This window comes from Terrapene carolina, unplaced genomic scaffold (genome assembly GCF_002925995.2).
Source record: "Terrapene carolina triunguis isolate 2854851 unplaced genomic scaffold, T_m_triunguis-2.0 Scaffold69, whole genome shotgun sequence".
Lineage (NCBI taxonomy): Eukaryota > Metazoa > Chordata > Testudines > Emydidae > Terrapene > Terrapene triunguis.
In genome coordinates, this window is record NW_020664420.1 from 13,078,677 (window position 1) to 13,101,386 (window position 22,710).

The 22,710-nt window shown below is 37.2% G+C and overlaps 1 protein-coding gene across 12 annotated transcripts in view; it reads right to left on the reverse strand.

The window, feature by feature from the left end:
* Window positions 1–22,710, reverse strand: part of TCF4 (transcription factor 4) — a 322,751-nt gene that overhangs the window by 297,614 nt on the left and 2,427 nt on the right. For 7 of the 12 annotated variants that reach the window (XM_026649017.2, XM_026649019.2, XM_026649018.2 and 4 more), the window contains exons 2-3: window positions 22,547–22,638; window positions 20,848–20,920 (exon numbers count right to left, since the gene is read on the reverse strand). In XM_026649017.2, the coding sequence (XP_026504802.1) occupies window positions 20,848–20,920; window positions 22,547–22,618 (145 nt within the window). In that variant the 5' untranslated portion in view covers window positions 22,619–22,638. Of the gene's footprint in view, window positions 1–20,847; window positions 20,921–21,268; window positions 21,285–21,531; window positions 21,581–22,546; window positions 22,639–22,710 lie in introns of those variants that run through there. The other 5 variants (XM_026649022.2, XM_026649023.2, XM_026649021.1 and 2 more) reach the window with 3 other exon arrangements.

Consider the following 22,710-nt stretch of genomic DNA (forward strand, 5'->3'; position numbering starts at 1 on the left):
TTGTTACTTCGCTGAATGCTTTGGGATCTCTGAAGCTACCCCTGTGTCTTTGCTCACTGGAGCCAGAGCCAAAGAAATTGCCAGAGCACTCAAAGATTGAAGCCAATGTCCTGGAGGGCCAGGAGGGAGGGAATCAGATATCACAAGTCTCAGTGAATCCTCCATAAGGAGCATTAGTTTCAGTCTTTCCTCCCTCAGCTTCCTAGATCTGCTCTTGAAGTCAAAGCAAACCTTACACTTCAAATGGACATGGGACTCTCTGAGAGCAGAGGCAGCTGGAATGCCCACTGCTGAGGGAGAAAGACCTCTGGCAGGTGTGGTAGGGTTTGAAGCGCAGAGTTTGGGGCATAACCCACAGAAAAAATGCCGCAGGCAAGGTAAGGATGGGATAGCAGAGGACATTGATGATGAAAATCTCTGATCCTAGGCGCTCGGACGTGTGCACACCTAGAGTGGAGCACCCATAGAGACAATAACTTGAAGAAGTCCCAATTACACACTCTCTCTCTCTCTCTAACACACACACACACACACACACAGAGAGAGAGAGAGCACTGAAAAAGCAGGCTTTAAAGAAAGGGATGACTTGTTCTTTCTGTGAGGGAGTGATATCGGCCCTAAAACTTATTTATTCATATACACTTACCCACACCACCCAGTAAACTGCTAAATACCAACCTTATTAAAGAAGAAAGGATGAATGGATGGAGAAGAAAAAACACTGGGCGGAGGGGAATTTTCTACCTTGGAATATTATTGAAATGGGTGGGATAAAGCAAAATCTTCAGGTAGAAAGGTTTCTATTAAATAAATTAAATCCTGCCTAAATATTAATATGTGTTCAATTAAAATGTCGAGTAACTGATGTAACAGAATCTGTGCAAAGCTTTTGCTGCACTTCAAATAAATTTTATAGGAAAAAAGGAACAGAAAAAATATTCTATGCAAATGCACAGGATTATTCAGTCAGTAAAAGTATCTTGGGGCTAAATCCTGGTACTTAGATTCTACTCACTCCTTATTCCCACTAACTTCAATGGAAGTTTTCCAGAGTAAAAGCCAAGCAGCAGAACATGATTTCCCATGGGGAATCTTCCAGGAGAGGGGCAGGGAGGGAGAAAAATTTTGTTGAGTTCACCCTTGCAGTTTCTTTCAATTTATTCCCTTGGGGAAGGCTGCTGTTTCCTTCCTCTTCCCTTATGGAAGAAGCAGAGGGTCTTTCAATATCCATTTGGATTTCAGGGAGCTGCTGGAAGCACAGGGCCATGAAAATCCTAGGACTCTGCATAGACTCATGGACATTTTGCAGGTCTTCTGGGCTCTTTGGTATCAGTTCTGATGGTGCTATGTTCTTAGGGCTTCCCCCACCTATGACAGCCCTGGAACCTCCCCTTTAAAAGAAAATTCTCCAGTGGAGAAGGGGCTCCACTGGAAGGCTTCAGCAGTATTAACTGTCCTATAGAATCTCTGCATGTTACTAGAGGATCCTCTTGGCTCCATCTCCACCCACACAGTTCCCTTCCTAAGATCAGGTCAAGGGATAAAGGAAATCAGATCCCTGAGAAGGCTGCCCTCCTCTGATTTGGACAGATCTGCAGGTGGAGGGACCTTCTCTGCCTGAAACTGTGGGGCATGATGTGGCTGTATTTTCCCTTTAAAGCAGAATATTTCAAATATTCCATTTAATTATACCAATTCATACCCCCATTTTAATAATGGCCATAACAATACTTTGTACTCTTACAGCATCTTTCTTTGGATCTCAAAGTATTAACCAGTAATGGATGAAAACTTCAAATGAGAAAGCAGTGTAAAGAATCAAGGCCCTATTATTATGAAGCCCAGTTACAGGCAACTAAAGAGATACAAGTAAGTGAGCATGATATAAGCTAAGAATGGACAATAGGTTGCCTATGGAAGTACACTGCCAGGCACACAGCATTCCCAGTTTTCAAAGAAATCCAAGTGCTCACTAGATCACAAGTTGTATTTGTTTTATGTTTTAACTGACACATTCAACAAGTCGTCCAATTTATGATTCCTGGTGTCATTCCCTGTGCAAGTCAAAATGACACAGCAGTCACTAATGACACGAATGCACCTTGCAAAGGTGCAAGGACCAGCACTCAAGCACCGTTTGTACCACTTCAGTGGAACAGCATTTCTAATATGACAACTTATGATAACGAGTGTGATGATATCTGTGTTTAGATTATATGTATATGTCACCTTCGCCTGATGAGAATATTGAAATTCTATTGTCCATGAGGGCAGAAGGGAAACAGGAAGCTACTACTGATGCCACAGACTGCAATAACTTCTAGCTCATGTTACTGAAAAGGTTTGGTTACGATGCAGGAGGCCCTTATGGTTTAGGACTCGTGTATCTTAGAGACCAACATTTTCTTCATGTTTTACTTCAGTAGCTGAGAACATTTTGGATACCTGAGCTGAGTCTCTATTTCTGACATTCATAGATTTTTAAGGCCAGGAGGAACCATTGCGATCATCCAATCTGCCGCCCTGCATAGCACAGGCCAAAGAACCTCATACAAGAGCTGGGGGAGTATACTTAGCAGAGGGCCCTTGACCTGCAAGTCAGATCTCCCTTCATCCAAATGAGCCTAGTACATACCTTCAAGAAATGATGCAAATTCTATCTGTTTATTCAGGCACTTTCCGAGGAGTTACTTCTGTGCAACCGGGGTTCTTTTGTTTGCGAGGGAGTTATTTTATTTGCATTTGCTAACATTTGTGGGGATGACAGAGAGTTTTTGTTTTAATGTTTTTATTGTAAATGCACCTAGCGATTGCAAAACAGGTGCAGCTTATAGATGGCAAATGGTCTAGATTTAACAACTTTGGTATGCCAGGACAGAGTGCACCAAAGAAATGGTATGGTGGTCTCTTAATGGAGGGAGATAGCTTGTTTGCTCTGAGCTTAGCTCCTTCCTGCAGTTTCAGAGCACCATCACGATTCACTCATAAGAGCACTGGTATTAACTTTCACAGACACGGACTTAGCACCAAATTTAATGCTGATGCAAGCAGGCTCTGCTTTACTGGCTTCAATGCAGTTGTGCCCGTGTCCTGTCTGACACTAGTAAATATGATCCTTGATATTAAATGATAGGTAGCATCAGAGAAAAATTAAAACCAAACAAAGTATTTTGGAGGGAAGGGGAGAGGAAGGAGTCAGTGAAGAACTCCCAGCTGGATCGATCCTGTACCGTGTGCGAAAGCTGAAAAGCTAGAATGATAGGTTTGGATACAGACTCTTTGGCAAATACCAGAACCAGTATGAGAAAGACAGAAACAAATATTGTATATCGAAGTAATGTTTATTACTCTCAGAAATTATAGCTACCTAGTCCAATGCCAACAATTAGAAACTGAAAAAACTGTACTTGAGTTGTCATCTTAAATACCCAAAGAGGATTGTATCTACAGGACTGGGGGGGGAAAAAAATGTTGGTTAGACTTCTATTTGTAAAAAGAACAGGAGTACTTGTGGCACCTTAGAGACTAACAAATTTATTAGTTTATTTATTTATTAGTCTCTAAGGTGCCACAAGTACTCCTGTTCTTTTTGCGGATACAGACTAACACGGCTGCTACTCTGAAACTTCTATTTGTGACCATCAGAACTGTTACTGTAATTTGGCCTTAATGACCTATAATCTCCTTTTGCATATGGCTTTTAAAATGGTTATTATTCAGCTTGATCTATGACTATAATGGAGCAGAACAGAACTGTGAGTATAATTAAAATAAGTTCCTGTAAAAGTGGAATATGTAGTACGTTGCTAATGTGTAAATGACTAAATAACTTAATTAGGTGAAATGAAGTGCACTTATAACTACAGATGCTTAAGCCGAATCATGATAATGTTGTGTATATGAATATATATTTTTTTAAATATGTTTATTAACCAAACAGTAGGGCAAAGAAATACAAAGCATACACCAACTATAAAAATAACAGGGGATGTTTTTAAAAGGTTTTCATTACAAATTATCATGAAGCTAGAAAAAGTCAATATTTTTAATCACTTTAAAATACTGAAACATGTTTTCACTATGCACTTCTACTCCCTGAAAATCTGCTCTGACACCAGCAAGGTCTTACCCCAGCAAGGTCTACATCAGCATGTAAGATAAAAATTAATCTTCTAGTAACCCTAAAGAAAAAAATAAACATGACCACAAGTGCAAACTATACATTTTCCCCACTGTCCCCATCACTTCCATTCGCATAAGCTTGCAAGATATTGAAATGTATAAGTCTGTAGACAAATGGGGCAGACAACGGGCCCAATCCTGCTCCTGTTGAAATCAGTGCCAAAACTGCCTCTGACTTCAATAAGAGCAAGAGCAGGCCCCAATACAGAGGGGAAACTGCATGAAGTGCACTTGATGACTCAAAAAATAGAACAGGTCTTGACAGTGTCCCATTTGAGAGCATCAAACTCAATACGAGGAGCTGTAAAAATCACTTACAGCACTTGTATTCCTCAATTCATCCATATTCATTCTTCCTCTCTCTATCACTGCACCCTAGGTGAATGTAACATAACCATGTGCATGATGAGGAGATGAATAAGACAAATTATTGAATGTGTGCTTGAAGGAGGCTTCAGCCAAATCAGAAATCCTGAAATGTGCACTTCTAATTTTACGATGAAAGATAAAATAGAAAAAGTCCTCTAAGTGGAAGCTTCACAAATGCTTGAAAGAGCTGCAGCATCTCTTCATCCCAGGAAGCAATGATGCTGCCTGCTGTCCTCTCCAAAACAAAGATGTTATGGACTTTATCCCATTAGCTCCTCCCCAACATAAGAGCAGATCCTTAGCTGATGTAAATCAACATAGCTCCATTGACTTCTATGGCGCAATGCATGCCACTTTACACCAGCGGAGGATGTGATCCACTATAAATCCACTATCACTTTCTTTAATATTTTTAATGCTTAGGAGAAAGCCGTGACTACCAACTCTTCATTTGTGGATAATATTTCCCCACTAGTGGTTTTTTGTTTTTTAAACTTTCTCACATTTCTGAACCTGCTGCCTCCAAACAGGAACAGAAGTGTTAGTGCTGAAATACCGTAAGAAATGCCATTCTTGCAGTATTTCTAGCTAACCTATAAGCAAGAAATATCACTATCCCACCAGAAAGCCTGTTCCCACTAGATTTTCAACCCAGTTTTGTAGATCCAAGGTAACTGGGTAAGCATCTAAGCTTTTGGGTGTTTATCAACACAAAATCTTTTGTCAGGTTCGCCCATCAGTAGATGAGATGTTCTTCTGCAGCAAATAAGTTCTGTCATGAAACCCTAATGAAATTAATAAGAAAAATAAACCTTTCCAGTACAGATGTTGAAGACAGCTCTCAAACGTTTCAAAGAATGTCGGCATGCTAATACAAAATTCTGACTGTAACAAAAGTCTCAGAAAACTACGTGTTATTAGCCATTGGGCTGGGTAAAACAAAATGGCACTAATCATGGAGATGCACAATCATGCCTGTAAAGACTCTCCACCAATCGGATGAAGGACATGGAACTAACAATGGGATAAGATGACAGTTCAAAGAAACTCTCTCTTTGAAGCGTCAACAAGAAACTTGGCCTCTTAGAGTGAGGTAGCTTCCTGACTCTGGGAAGCTCACATACTCTGAAGAGATTCCATCTTCAAGTTTCCTCCTTATGAACAAATTAAGATTAAGAAACTAGATAGCGTGTCTGAAACCTCCTATACTTTTGGAAATGTGGCAGCTTAAAAAGGACACTCTCGCCTATCTTTCTGAGAGAACAGATACTGGGCCAGATACAGGGCTATAAACTAATTGGGCAGCTTAGGATTCCCTTGCTAATAACAATAACTTGCTATGCACAGGCACAAGAACCTTGCTTTGGCATGATAATGATGTTATCATGGAGTACTGAATATATGCTGTTAATGATGGAGGGCTGGCTTCACCTCTGACTGAAAGGAGCTGCAAATAGCTCATTGCATAGTTATGCACAACCTGGTCTCCTATAATAGTTTCCCCAACATGGTAACCATATTTTTGGCTGTCTTCAAGGAGCATCTCCAGCCACGACTAGAGGGGATGCTTTGAATAAATAGCACAGCTCATTTTTGCAGTACATTTCTGTGGATCTTTATTCTTTGTGCACATTTTCACTACAAAGGGAACATATGGTCCATTATAACTGCTTCAAAATGTTTTTGAGCCATTTGAAAAGTTTTTAGCCTCTGGCACCATGGGGTTTACAAATATCCCTCTCTACAAGGCTTCCGGGGGAGGGGGGGGTGATATTTAAAACATACAGTACCTATAGGATACAATTCATTTAGATACCGTGGGGTCTCAGTAACTCCCGTTCATCTTCAGCTATTTCTTTTGATGGATTCATATACTTGGAGAAATGTATTAAGCTTCATCCTTCCCAATAAACAATAAGAATTTTTGCTGTGGGATGCATTGGGCTGCTAAGTTAAATCGAGACACATTCTAGAAAGTAATGAGGTAACACTTTGTTTTTTAGCACGGGTTTAAGAAATCAACAGACAAAATTGTTTGTTATTTCTTCTAGCTCCGTAGAAGTTTCAGATAAGTCTTTCCTTGATATTAGAGTATGTATTTTTGGTAAAGAATGTTTACTCTGAATATTGTACATATTAAGAGCTCAGGCATGGACTAGATTATTAAACTCTTTGTGAGACGGAACCAAGTCATACTTTTCAATTTTGTGCCACCCCAAACGCAGTGACGGTCTTCCATGAATATAAATCAATAATGTGAAAAACACCAGAACAAGAGAATGGATTTGCTGTTCATCTAATGGAGATCCTTGATCCGACAGAGTCATGAGAGTGGAGAAAGGTCACTGTATTCTGGGGAAAAGGAAAGGCGATAATACAGACCCTGATAACACTTAAAGAGACCCCATCAACTAAAAAAAACCTTAGTGTAAATGAAAAAGATTAAAAAGAGTAAGTTCTTTCTCACTATTATTTTCAGTGTGTTTACTGGTGCATTTCACACTACTTTGTATATGAGACATTTTCACTGCTTCCCCTACATACTTAGTTTCCTGTTTGTCTGGGTTTCTCAGACAGAGACAGATGGAGATTTAAAAACAAAAAATAGGAAAATGTGGTTGTAAAACCCCAAAAATTTGCAGGGGAATTCCAAAGTAAGTGTAATACCTGCAAACCCATTTTTTTTTAATTGATTAATTGATCAAGTTGATTGTGCCTCTTGCAGGAAATGGGTCTCATCCTGCTCCACCACTGGGCAGGTTGGGTGAGCATAGAAAGAATAGGCCTGCCTCTTTTTTTTCCCTTCCTTCTTTCTTTCTTTTTTGTTTTGTTTTGTTTGTTTGTAATCTCAGTGGACTTTCAGTCTAAACGACTGGATTAAGGAAATCAACAAAGAAGGAACAAATATAAAATCTCCATGAGACTTAGCAAACTGTGTCTATGTCTCTCCCTCTGTAAAATTCCCATTCTGAAAATGCGTCCCAGCCCTGCCCCGTGGCAGACTAGCTTCTTACATGTAAAGGTACAATACATGACACATTCCAGTTTCCACATTAAAGGACGGAAGAACAGTCTTCCTGATACAGTCTCTGATTACCCAGGACTAAACAGAAATGCTTAATATTAACCCAGAGAGGAGTGAAAATTGTTGTTTTGGTTTTTTTTTTTAAAGTCTGGCAACAGTCTTTAGCTAAACTAGTTTCTTCCTTAAAATAATAATAACATAAGGTTTAATTTTCACCACTAAGTATTAAGCAGAAAACCAACAAGGTACTTGTAGACGTGGAGCATCTACAGAAGAATGTACATTAAAAGCTCCTATGGTACCAAAACTATGCTGAAGTGTGTGTTTATTTTTGTGTAATTGGCAATTTTCCTATGTTAACTTCCTAATTAGATATCAACGCATTTTCAGGATCTTGTACATTTCAATCACAGTCAGGGACATGAGAAGAAGCATTGCTAGTTCACACTGACCAAACCGCTTAATCAAATCTTGACATGAGCATGAACCTGAAGCACTGTCACCACTATGCTGCCACTACTGCCAATTAGCTACTCCAGTTTTAAAAGAGAGAGATAAAAGAAATAAAGTGGAATATAAATGAGGAAATTAGGAGAGTAAAAAAACAATGTCCATTAGTTAATAAGCTGGCTCTTAAATTAAATTCTCTAATTTGTGGTGTTTATGAAATATCTAATTTAGGAACATGAATTTTTTTTCTATTTATACAATAAGACAGTATTTCCTAAGTAAATATTCCCAAAGAATTCAGAATCTACAGAGCAATTAGACAACTAGACAATTAGAAAAACAGAAGTTAAGCAGTGCATTTGTTAGCAACTATGATCCTGTAGAATGAAGCGGAGTCATCTAGCTTCTTGATGTACTTAACTACATTTTTCTCCAAAGGCTTCTATGGACAAAATACAATCAAATAAACTTGGTTTTGGAGGACCTAGAATATCACAAAGAACAGAACTGCCCTCAAATAGCATTAGTTTAAGACCAATCAACAAAGATTCCTGATAACATACTGCATGTGGTATCTGATATCTAGCCAGCATAGAAGAGTGAATTCAGTTTACAAGGTCCTACTAAACAAATTGTTTTGGTAATACGTAGACAAGATGAAAGAATACAAGGCAATAAATAATTGTAGAAGTCCATCAAAAAACAGAATAGCCCAACTTATCTACACAGACAAGAATAGCAAATCTTTATTTTCCAAATCTTTATGTCCATTTCTCCTGCAAACCTTCATCACAAACATTCAGTTACTGGTAAAAAAGGATTTTAAACCTAACAAACAAAAAAAGTGGTTCATCCAAACTCAAGTAAAATTATGCACCAAAAATCAATACAGCTTTCATGAAGTGCTTTGATATACACTGTACTGTAAAATAATGTATTTAAGAAGGACTAAACCAGCAATTTTTTCTAAATCTGGGTAGATATGATTTCTACAAGGTGAAGTGCAAAGCTTTAGGCTTTTGCAATAAAAACACAACACAAATCTCTTAATATCCAGATCATTAAATCACAATATCCATATCCTCTCCTCCATGCACAATGCAGGGAAAAGAGCTGAGTGCTGGGGAGGTCCACTGAGATCAAGGGAGACAAATGACTCTCCAAACCAGTGGCGTAACAGTAGGGCAAACCAAGGTCTGCTATTGCAGTCTTAAAGCTGCAGAAGCTAAGGAAGCTCTTGAGCCCCATCCTTCCCTGGCAGGAGGTTTGGGTATTGGATCTATCTGTGGCAGTCATGCAACCAAGGCCCCACCCCTGCCCTTCTCTCTAAATCACTATTCAGTCCCAACAGGCCATGAAGCAAAACCGCAGTAGTTCTGATGCCTATTGGATGGTAGTCACGCAGTGGAGGGAGGGGGCAAAAAACGACTTACTTCTAACAGAATATAGACCCAATTCAGCAAGATGCTGAATCCCTCCTGTGGAAGCTCAGCACTTTGCAGGACTGACCTCTTATACAGAGTTAAAAATTAAAAACACATTTAGAATAAAAACCAATATTTAAAAATCACTTTTATTTTTATGTGTATTACAGCAGTGTTCAGGGGCCACAGTGTGCGAGGCACTGAACAAAAGGAAAGAGACAGTCTCTGCCAAGAAATAGACCAAACACACAAAGGAAGTACTATCTACCCCATTCAGATGGGAACTGGGACACAGTCAGAGATATGTGACTTGCCCAATGTCACAAAGAAATCTGTGGCAGAGCTAGGAAATGAACCCAGACGTCCAGTCCACTGCCTTAACCATAAGGTAAACCCTCCTCTTCCTTCACGCTCCTGCCAATCCAAAGGTCAGCATTCTGCCTGTTCCCTCTAAACAATGATAGCATGGAGGAGGCCAATGTTATCAATAGTAACCAAGCAAACACAGACTCCTGAACTCAAGTCTTCTAGTGAGTAAAAGGATAAATATTTTCCTTTAGGTTTTATTTTAAAGAAAATAGCTCTCTATAAGGGTATCTTTATAATTTTCCACAACTAAAATCTTAATCTTCTTCTGATCAAAATGTAATATAATTGGGCCTAATTCTGTCCCAACTAAAGTCAATGGCAAACCTTCCATTGAACTTACGTGGGATCAAGATACTTGCCTTTTTCCATTTCTGTTCACTTAGTATTTCAGCCCAATCTTATCTAGAACGAATACCCCAGGTCAACCAGCTAGTGTCTGTACTTAAATGTTAATGTGAGATCCTGAAAACTGAATTCAAGCACTATTTGGTTTGCCAGAAATTGACACATTACATTGGGTTTTCATAGTTTGATGTCTGCGCACCATAAGGTTGACTAAACTATAGCTCAGGCATATCCCCTATTTTATGCGATTAAAAAGCCACTTTAATGGTCAAAGCAAACAAACGTATTGAATTAACATACAGGGCATAATTAAATCACAAAAAGTATATTTACACATTTGTTATCGTTCTAATTTAAAATTGTAAAAGTGATGGAACTCCGGGCCATTCAAGTCACTGGAGTTATGAATGTGCATCTGAGGACAGAAATTCCATTTTTTAACCCCATTTTACACAGGTATCAAACCACAGGATGTATATATAGACATATTAAATCCACGTAAGAAATCTGCCTGATGCTAACACAGATCTTCATTCATGAGAGTCTCAGCCAAAGGAGCAGCATTGCAGATGCTACCTGGTTGCCTTGCACTCCCTCCTAGCCTCTGCCCTCACATGTGCCCTACAAGATTCACTCTCCAGGCTCCACGGATTCAAGGTAGAAGATACTCCCATGCACTTATTAGCATCTTTCCAAGTTTCTATGGAGGGATGAGACTTTTACATTCTGTTTAAAATATAACAAAAACATTTAAATGAAGATTTGCCCCCCAGTATGCTTTGAACCACAATGTCCACTGCTACATAGTTGACTGCAATATCTTTCCTGCTTCTGATCTTATTTGGAGGGGGCAAGAAGTGATTGGCGCTAGGCAGTGGTTTAGGAAAGGAACTGGACAGCCTGAAAGCAAACCCAGCATTGCTCTCTAGATGGGAATCCCTTCACAGATCCGTCATGCTAGCAGTAGGCAAGGCTGCAAGTATGGATCTACCATGCACCTAGTTACCCTCAAAACATATGCAATATATGCAGGTTCACACAAACAATTTGTAGACACTTGCACTACAGAGACTCCATGTATCACAGCCTCAGCTCAGGATAGCTTTGCTTTTAAGACTTCAAAATCACTCCCTTTCATGCATTTGCATCTCACTTATGGCCAACACTTGCTGTCCTCACTCCGGCAAAACTCCCATTGACTTGAAATAGGAGCTTTGTCCAACTAAGGAATGCAGGATCAGACATCTTAAAAGTGAAAACCAGTGGTGAAAAAAATGTGGCACTGACATTATGCACTATGTTATAGTTTGGGGGTATTTTGCTCCCAGGCTGAAAGTTTATATGCCAGCGCTGAGCAAAGTTCAAATGCCCAGTCCAAGACACAAACTTCTCAGAAAGAAGGTTTGTAAAGGAAATGCTGACAGACCCTTAAGTCTAGCAGCACTAGCAGGTGCTCTCACGGTACAAAGACATAATTCAATCAAGTTTTAGACTGATGTCACAAAGTACAAAACAACTCAAATGGTTTATGAACAGTACCAGAACCTCTGAGATTAAATTACAGTCTTGATATTCAATCAGGAGTCATGCTTTGTTATTTTTAACATAACAAACTCATTTTAATGGTTATTTATCAAACAGGTTGACCATAGTTAAACACATGATCAAAGGAGAAACCAGGTTATGCTGTGTTAATCTGGTAACCCCCAGTTTTATATAAATTATTCAGGAACAAGGCAGTTCAGGAATCCTTTGTTTATGGTCAACATCATCAGAATTCAGACAGATGGGTGCCCAATCTAGTTATATACTCACAAAATATAATGAACTGGAACCCTACCATCTTATATATTATATTGGTATATCTGATTAGACTGAAAATCTTTGTCAAAGATATTGGCTTAGATGCAGAAATTACTGGGTGAAATTCTATGGCCTGTGTTAAGCAAAGGGAACCCTACATGATCATAATGGTTCCTTCTGGCCTTAAAATCTGTGGGTGAGATTCTCACCCCTGTTCTGGTCACAGTACACTGGGTAAAAGGGCCGAAGCAACATTAAGGGGTTCTAAAAACCTAGGATCCAGCCAATAGGAGAATTCTCCCAGCGCAAGAACTGAAGACAACAGCCACATGCTGTATTCCAAAGACTCTTGCAAATCCTAGTATAAAGGGTGGGGCTGAAGATGGGAAGGGGATGTCAAGGGGATGAAGAGGTGGAGCTGCAGCACATAGTGTTGCAGAGATTCTAGACAGTGCTTCTGTCTACAGGCAGCTGGTGATAGGCTATCATGATGTGGCCAGCCCTGGCTAGGGGCCACTGCGGCCCCCTGAACTACTCAGAAAAAGGCACAAAGGTGACAGACACCTGAGCCCCACTTCCCCTTAGACTGCGAGTTCTATCATGGCACAGCACAGACTCTCACCCTATGAATATAATAAGCACGAATACATATAGCATATCCACACAGGGCTCAATTTTGCTGCTCTTAATCAAATGAGAAAGTCCACTGACCTAACTGCTCGCACTGACTTCAATAAGAATACTAACACAAGTAAGGTCTGCAGGACACATCACCCTTAAAGCAAATCTGAAAGAAGACAATTAAAGCCCAATTCTACCCCCCTGGAAGACAACTGGAGATCAGAATTTGAGTTCAGTGGAAGCAGGATCAGACCCTTATTGAACATTTAATTTCAGTGACCAATATTTCATCTTTCACTTTCGATAGACTTTGAATAGACTGGGTGAAAGGCGCTACATAAGTGCTTAATTCACGATCTTAACCTCAGAGACCTTTCTATCAACTGAAAGAGGAATCTCTAATTATTTTTAAAAATCAACTCTACAGGATAAAACTAATTCCTCAAAAGTACTCTCCAAATACAGCAGGACATGTGAAGTGCTGTTTCCAAAATAGATCAATACAGTTAATAAACTCCATATTGTCATTACCACCAATGATAGCCAAGAAAGTCATTCATTGAATGCTGCCACAAGAAAGCACAATAGCATTCGTAGGAATAATAGTGTTACTGTACCTTTAAATAAAATACCTTTTCACACCTCTGAAATCCACCAAGATAAACTCATTTTTAAACACGCCTGGTTGTTTGATAAGCTGATCAACTGTGCTTTTATTTACTTTTGTGATGAAAGTAAACATGCCAACCTTTCTCAACACTTTTGCTATTCCTGCAAGTCTGTTAAGAAAAAAAAATACTTTAATAGCCTTATAAAATATTAAGAAAATTGTCTAAAAATTCAATCACTACTGCTGCTGTACTACAGCCTTGCCAATGACTACTAGGCAATAAGCCCTTATTGAGAGCAGGTTAGATAAGACATATGGAGGCCCAGTATTCAAAAGAAGACATATAGCATGAAGACACACATCCCAAATGTTTATACTTCATAAATAGGGATAATGGTAGCAGAGCTTGGGCACTTGGGCCAGATCTTGGGAGTACTTCCTAACAACAACAGAACTTGAGGACCCTAAAGACCTCATTGCTCTGGGCCCTTGGACATTCAAATATAAATAGTTACTCAAATGCGGACGCACAATTTTGGTAGTTATTTTTAAAAATCCGGTTCTATGTTTAAAATCAAGATCCCTACATGCAGTTTCTTGTAGGGATTAACACTGCAGAATAGAGTGTGGGCCAGACTAAATGTCCAAAGTGATCTCGTTTGGCTCTTATTGTTATTAGGGAGTATCTTAATCCCCATTGTTTCCAACCATGTAGTAGGGTGCTTTCCAGACAGAAAAAAAGTTCAGGATTCCTATCCGAAGGACCTCTATGAATTTAAAGACTGATAAACATATAGACAAAGGTTATGGAGGAGTTTAATATACACACTTATATTTACTACAGTATAAATATATACATGTATTAAATAGGACATGTAAACTATTCCCAAAATACACTGATTCTTCTCTCTGGAGACCAAAATCTGACTTTATTTATGCCCGTACAACCCAACTAACTTCAGTAAGAGTTTTGTCTGAGTGAACACTATGGGATTTTCCCCCTATGGTTCTATAAACATCTAAACAAAATTAGTATGACCTTTGAGATACTTCCTGTAATATAAATTAATTTGCACTTTTTTGACAAGTTTAATTTCTACCTGTTGAATGGCTATGTTCACCACCCTGATAACATTTATCCAAAAACATCTTTAAAAGATCTTTAAAATACAGACTGTTTGAAACACACACACTGTTCCTTATTAAGCAATTGCAGATCTGTTATATTGGCTCATGGGAACAGATCTAAATAGCATCATAATATCAAACACTGAAAATCACAGGCCAGAGGCCACCACAACTCTACTTATTTCTAAGCCTTACTAAGTCAAAAACTTCCAGATACAAAATGTAGTTTACCTTTAGAAGTAAATGTTTGATCTGAAAAGCATTAAAATGACTGTTTATCATAGCAAATGTAAGAAAAAAGGAATAATTTTAAGCTCAAAACACAACTGTTTATATGACAGTCTTTAGTACTTGGTGATTCTGAGCATTTAAAAGAGATTCAGCATAAACTTTCATTACATAGTTCTATTATATATGTTTATGTGACTTAGTTATTCATCCGTTATTTAAGTGATTTCCTCATTGCAGTAATATGGTAAAGATAATTTGCTGATGTTGTCCAAAAATGTTAATTATTTAATTCTTAACAGTCTTTGAATTCCAAAGTGTGTTTGTTTAAAACCTGTTATTTACTAGAGTCATTATCAAACACTGGACTTTCAAATTCAACCATGGCATAAATGGTAGTGTAAATTACACACTGAATGTAAGATGGCCAGAAAATGTGTATAAGTGGCAAAGCAATGCAACTTGCAGGATCTGTTGTTCAGCAGGTGCACAACGCAATTATCATTTATGACTCAGTAGTGTTCTATGGGAATCAAATTCAGTTGATGGGAGTTGCACTGACTTATGACAAGAATGAATGTGAATTTGGTTCCTAGCATGCTGCGGGTGGTGTGGGCACAAATCAAATTAGAAGAAACCTATTGTATCTCACACCCTCCTGATAATCTCTTTTTCTACTGTATCCTTCAGTGTGCAAGTTACACTGGTTCTGAAACCCCACTTAATTCCAGATCAGGGCAAGTTACACTGGTTTAACACTTGCACCTTTTTAAGACTAACTTACATTCATTCAATAACTTATAACATCATTTATGTCACTGCTAAATTTGGCCTACAGACTCCCATGGCAGCTGCATATGATTCTTTCAAGCTACACTGGCTGAATTTGGACCCAATTAATTTTTTATCACTCAGACTGTGAAAATATATGTTTTAGAACTATAGAGTACATACATGGGGTTACATACATACATACATCGTGGGATAGGTATATCCTGATCATGATTAAACAACAAACCCATACTAAACACACAAAAAAGATATACTAGCTAACAACAAAGTTCATGTATAAATTACAGTTTCAAATATAAGAAACACGGTACTGCACTCTACATAACCTTTTTGTAAATTGTTACCTAAACTATCACTTTCCAAGACTACAGTTTGTCACTGACCTCTTTGTCAGAAGTTAAGAGGGGGTCATATTTTCTTTCTGATATTATTAAGATACTAATTTAGTTTCAAATATTAAAATACACCTCTACCCCGATATAACACGAATTTGGATATAACACGGTAAAGCAGTGCTCCAGGGGGGCGCGGCTGCGCACTCCGATGGATCAAAGCAAGTTCGATATAACGCGGTTTCACCTATAATGCGGTAAGATTTTTTGGCTCCCGAGGACAGCATTATATCGGGGTAGAGGTGTATATTCAAATAATTATAGATGGCAATTACTTTAGGATGCTCTTTATAGGATAAAACTCATTTTGGCACTTTGAATAAGGTACATGCTTGGTAATAATCTCTCCTATTTACTTCTAAATGTATGTAGTATGGGATCTCAGGGCCAATTCAAACAGCACAATGTAGGCCTCATCCTGCTTCCAGTGTAGTCAACAGGAGATTTGCTATGGAGGCTAATGGGAGCAGGATCAAGCTCTTTATACATAAACATAGCTGGAAGGATGGGAGGTAACCAGCATTCTTTTTCTTCTTAATCATAATTACACAACATTAGTGATGAAAAATATGGAAGTAGCTGCTCTTGAGTATTTGAGTTGCTAAATCCTCAAAGATTAGCAAAAGACAAAATTAGAGAAGAATATTACAATCCATGAATACAATCTGATAGTGGTGAAGACTGGCAGGTTAAATGATCCAAGGGTCTGCGATTTCTACAGCTACTTTTTTTATTTTTGCATCAATACACCGAAATGGTGGAATGTTTTGTGTCAAGTTGATAAACATGACACAACATGCAACTAAAGCCCACGCCCATATTAAATAATATTTTTCTAAGTCTGACTCTTAACTTAATCCATTACAAATTTGAACATCTACAGCCAGTCTTTCAGAGCACCTATTTAACTGCAACATATAATCATATACCAATGCCAATTTCTACTTCTCAGTTATTAAAACTACTCCTCTGTATGGTTAAAATCTCTCATATTTTATTTTCTGATGTTGAACGGTAATTCTGCATTTTTAAAAAAAATAAAATAATAATAGCACTCCTCAAAAAAATCTCCCAATTGCGTCTATTCTCTCCCACACACACACACCCCTCCTACAGACACTAATGGGAGCTGTGGATGCAAACTGAGGTGGCACTAGACCCAACAGCTACCAAAACCTTTTTTAAGATAAATATTATATTAGTATAAGTTTTCCTGCTGATCAATTAATAATAAAAAAATGTGCTTTATCACAGAGGGGCATGCTCAAAGAATGAACTGTGCTAAAAGCCCTTCACATTGTGCTACAATTTACCCACAAACACAGCCCAAGTCAAAAATAACTTCAAAATCAAACTGAATTTGTGTCTTTCTACTTAAAGAAATATTATTTGGTGATCACTATTTTTCTAATTCAGGACGACCTTAATCAAACTAGGGACAAAATTTAAAAAAGCAAGCTTTTAAATTCTTTAAATCAATTGACATATTCAGTGATGTCTATGCTAACGAAGATTTTTCGCACAATAGGAATGGCCAATCCTAAGCATTAATTCGTTCTATTGCTGTTCTCATCCACACAATACTCAAATACACATACTGTGAGCAACCTTGAATAGATGCTTGAAAATGTAGGTAAAATTAAATACCTGCAGAAGAAGAAAAAGCCAAAATGTAACACAACTGGGAGGGAGAGGGATTTTGTAACCACCATATATAATAGCTGGAAACCTGAAGTGTGCCAGGTGTGACCAATGTACTAGATCTAACAAATTGTTCAGTACCAACAATATCATATGTCTGTATCAAAATGTATTTTAAAATCAAGTACAAACAATTATTGTCTCTCTCTTATCTCACACTCCCATTGCTAACTAACAGTTTTTATTGTAGAGAGCTGATATAAATGAAGGACATGACAGATATTCAAAAAATATTTTAGAATGTTGGAAAAGTAGATTTTGTTATTTTGGCATCCTTTCCTAAAAATTAATAAGGCTTGATTCAAAGGGACGTGTGTATTTCTCACTTTGGTTTAATACCATTGGCTAGCAGGTACTAAATCACTTTACAAATTCAATATACAAGTTGAAATAACTCTAGGTAAGTTTTCTTAAAAATAATTCCAATCCTCACCAATTCCCCCTGTTAAGGTCATAGAGCCTCTGAACCAGCATGGCTGAATTGTTTTAGTGCTCTCTGCTGAACACCTGCAAACATCAAACAAAAGCTGCTGGTCCTTTACTGGGTTGACAAAAACCTTTCATGTGAAAAATGCTCCATGGGAATGTCATGGCTGTGGCTCAGGTTACATTCCTTTCTCCTTTGCAGCCTCACCATTTCTTAAGGTGGTAAGAATCCATGGTTGTGAAATTAAAGATTAAAGGAAATATGGCTCTACTTTATTTTCATTCACACACTACAAATCACAACACAGCATTGTGTATTAAATGAGTAAAAAGCTATAAGATGACTTCAAGATTAAACGTTACCACACTTCGCAAAACCCAGTTGGTTTCACCTCACTACATGGGACTACTTTTCTTTGGGGTCTTTTTTGTACTGAGAAGTTTCAAGTCAACACAGAGGGATGACGACATCTGTGCCTCTTCAACACAAGAAATATCAGTTTTACAGAGGAATGTCATTTGTCTACTAAACTTTTTAAGTTAATCTATCCAATAGAAAAAGTAAACTGTATATAAGTCTCAGTTTTGAACAAATTTTCATAGCTAAAAAAATTGGGACAATAAATTATATTTCTGAATTACTAATATCACTGTTTTTAATGCTGCTGAATATTCATTTATCTAAAACACCTCTTGCAGCAGTTTCCAAGGCACTACTATACACAGCTAACTGACTAGCAGGAACACCATGAAACAATAACTACTCTTTTTCTTTATACAAGTATATCTTCAGGCCACAGATATATGATTTAGTGCATTAGGTACAATACTTTTAACATGTGGGCATTGACATCTTTTTTGGGAACCAATGAATATTCATTTTAAATTCCCTAATGACCAAACAGGAGATTTTTATATAGTAAATTGCAAGTTATTTACACAAAGAATAGTGTACATTGTTCTTCACACCACTGTGAATAAAATCTACTAATATATATTTCTATTTATCAGGCAGGGCAATTCTACCCTCTTCTATCACAAAGTGGTATATTTAAGCATATGCATGTTAGCACAGATAGTGAGATTAAGTATGAATTTCAAAGAGAGCTGTTATTTTAAATGGTCCACATCTTAATATTACTGACTTACCTCAGTTCATTAAATCATTTGCATGTCAAAAATGATGCACCAAAGTTATTTCCATAGTTTCAGTTTTAGACATAATACAAACACTATAAAACTCAATTTCACTAAATGTATAGAATTTTTATCCTTTGTTATTTTTTATCACACTGACTTCATAGCTGAAGCGTAAGACAAAATTCTTAAATATAACAAACTAGTTAATTGCTGCTAGACCAGAGTTAGCTACTGCATTGATTGTGTATAAGCCTGACAAATTGATTTGTCTGGCACAAATGCTTTACACTTCTGTCCAATGAAAACAAATGTATTGAATATTATACATTCAATAAAAACAGCTACTGTCAATAAAATTATAAAAATAGGATTAAGCACTTTAACATAAGAGATATTAGGCAAACTATGACTATAAAGTTATTGAGATCAGTAAAATCTCCAAAGTCACTACATTGAAAAAATATCTATATTTATGAAGAAAAACCATAAATATCTTTTCATTACTTAAAAAAATCTAAATATTATCAGAGGAGACTTAAAAAAATAGAGTTTAATAACTGTAAGTGGCAGCTAATATGACATATAAATATTGTATAATACAGACTAACTTCAAATTAATGGTAATAAAGTCCTTCTTTAGAAATTAAAAGTTAATTCACATATCAGTGCATTTCTTAAAAATGGTTAAACTGAATGCACAGAAGAGGTTTCTTTAATTACTTGAGTACAAACTGAAAATACCAGACATGAAACTATATGCAATGACTTGTATATATATATCTAGATATCCAGTGACAGTTTGCAGTAAAGACTTGTCCAAATTTACTATCTGATTTAGAGCAGTATTCTGTATACAATACTGTTAGGTACATTGTACAGTTATGTTCAATTGCCAGTACTTTTAAGACACTGCAACTGTTTAACTGTAGATGTATTTGTGACACATCCAAAACACTCCCTGCAGCAATGTAGGAAACCCTCTTAAATGGAATGGAATAGGCAAAAGAATAAAGAAATTTAAATGTGTCTAATTTGAAGTAGTCAGGCATATAAAAATTTCCGACATAAAACTCCTCTCTAATTGCCAGACAATCATTGTACAGGTGTTCTATTGCGAAAACTCTGATATATACATATACATAGATACACATATATAATGTGTCACCAACAAGGATCCTATATTTATTAAATGAAAAAGTCGCCCATATACTACAAGTATAATAAATAATAAATAATATTAATAATAATGATAATACTCAGTGAATTTCAGGGGACTCTTTGAAAGGAGTAAAAACATTAAGAAAGAAAAAGTATTAGTGTATTAAATTAAAAAGAAAAATTTTGAGATTTCAAGTTGATCAAGATTATTCCATCAGTAAACATTAACTTCTAAAATTAAGAATTCTTTGCTTTAGTGTGGCTGACCTTTCTATTATGATTCCTATTTATTTATTTATTTATTTTAATAAAAGAGGCTTTATTCCTGTTTACAAACTAAGTCTTATCCTAGCTGTTTTGGTTATCGTTCTTCATATATAAACACAGAAACTCCAATTTTTAAACAAAACATTCTCCGTTTGATTTTTAAAGAAATGAGATTTAACCTAGCTCACTTTGAACAATTATACTGTTGATTTTTTTTATTTACAATAACAAACGTATGGAAATATTTGAAAATGTTCCAATCAGACTTGTCGAAATAATAATAATAATACCAGCTCTTATATAGCGCTCAATGAATGTGATCTCCAAAACAGATTAACACAACCAAAACAGACATAATGCATGTAAATAAATAACTAACAATATTTTAATCGCATGCTAAGCAAAGATTTTACATACTTGAGCCAGTAAAATGTCCACTTGCCAAAGAAGTTGGTCCATTTTTCCCACTGCTCACAGGAGGTGAAAACATCTACAAGAAACAAAGAAACATTACTGCTGGAAAACAGGAGATTTTGTGTTCATTGTTAACCCAAAGTTCCTTCCACATTCTCTACAAAAGGACATTAATAGTTTATTTAATATGAATCATCCATCTGAGACCCGAAAATGGTACAGTATTTCTTACAACCCCACCCCCAGCCCCTTACCACTACCACCTTTTTTTTTTTTAATTAGGCTCATTAGAGTCCCAAACAATATAACTAACATTTGGAAAAATCATAGTCCCCAACAATATGATCAAAACTTAGTGAGGAATAATCCCCACTCAAACTCGTATGCTGACAAAGGCAAGGGAAAAAAAAGTTTTTGTTGAAACCTTGGCCATAAATGTAGCAATGTCCATTTCCATCCCGTTTTAGGATTTGCCTGTCATATGTGAACCCAAATAATAATAATGCAAAGTGCCACCTGCCCTAAATTCTCATTTCGTCTCTAACATGAGAGCAATTTGAAGCAAGACTCTCTCTCTCTCTCTCTCAATCTCTCTCTTCCCCTCCCCCTTCTCTCTCTCTCTCCAGCATTTATTTCGACCCTAATTGGTTTCCCTCTTCTTCGACGTGTCTAGTGGATAATACGCACCTTCCCTGAGTCAGAGCCTGCAAAAAGCGAAGGAACAAATGGAAAAAGTGCAACAAGCAAAGAAGGGGGCTGCAAAGCTGCCTCAGGCTACATTTCCTGGCCAAACTTCCCAAAGCCATTTCTCCAAAGGAAAGTCTTGAGCAGCAGCAGCGGAAGACTGAAATAGCCTCATTTACAAGGTGGTTTTGATTTTTGTGGTAGTGTTGAGATTCTTTTTAGAACATACATGCACCTTACACCAAACTGATTTTTTCCTTAAATAAATGCTCCTGATATATTGTGGGGAAGGGGGGAGGGGATGAGGAGGGAGAGGAAGGATAGGGTGGGGGGGGGGAGGAATAAAACTAGACAAGTGCACACGTCCAGATTAACGTTTGCCCTCAAAACTAGGCTATTTACAAGAAACCCAAAGAGACAAAAAGTACTTTAAAAAAGCACCATCTATCCGGGGGTCCTCAGGAAAGATTTAAACAGATTTAACGACAGCAGAAGCCATCTGAGATTTCAGTGAAAACTTTAAACTGAGGCAGTTGTGGATTTCTTTGCACTCTCAATGTGCCAAAAAAATGAAACAAGGGAAGAACTGAAAGTAGAATATAACTAATTAGCAATTAATTAGTTCATGTACCATCAACACTTTGATAATGTACGTAAGTGCTGAGTAATAGTATTATATTATTGTTAATATTAACTAATGATGAGAAATGTCCATTTTTAGGAGGGTTGATTTTTTGTAAAAATAATTTCTGGACATCCATGACATTAAAAGTAAGCTAGGAACAAGATTGCATCTCCCATCACGTACAAGAAAATATAATAAGACTCTTGTTTTTGTTTTGTTTTGTTTTGTTTAAGCGAACATATTTACCATGGGTCTAGCTGCTGATTAAAAATTACCCAATGTACTTAGATCACAGTTTTGTTTTGTTTTTTTGGTTTTTTGGTTTTTTAGTTTAACAGATCAGCTAGAAGATATTTTTTACAGCTGTTGTTAATTTCCACCGTTGTTTCTTACCGCACTGAAATCCAGTAAATCACTCAGTTCTTTGTCCGTCCCTAAGGCAGCCATTCGCTGTTGGTGATGCATTTTAGCAAAATCACACAAACCTAGAAACATGGAAATAACCGCAATCAGAAACCCAGTCCCGAGCCTTAGAGGAAACACAATCGGATTTGGGG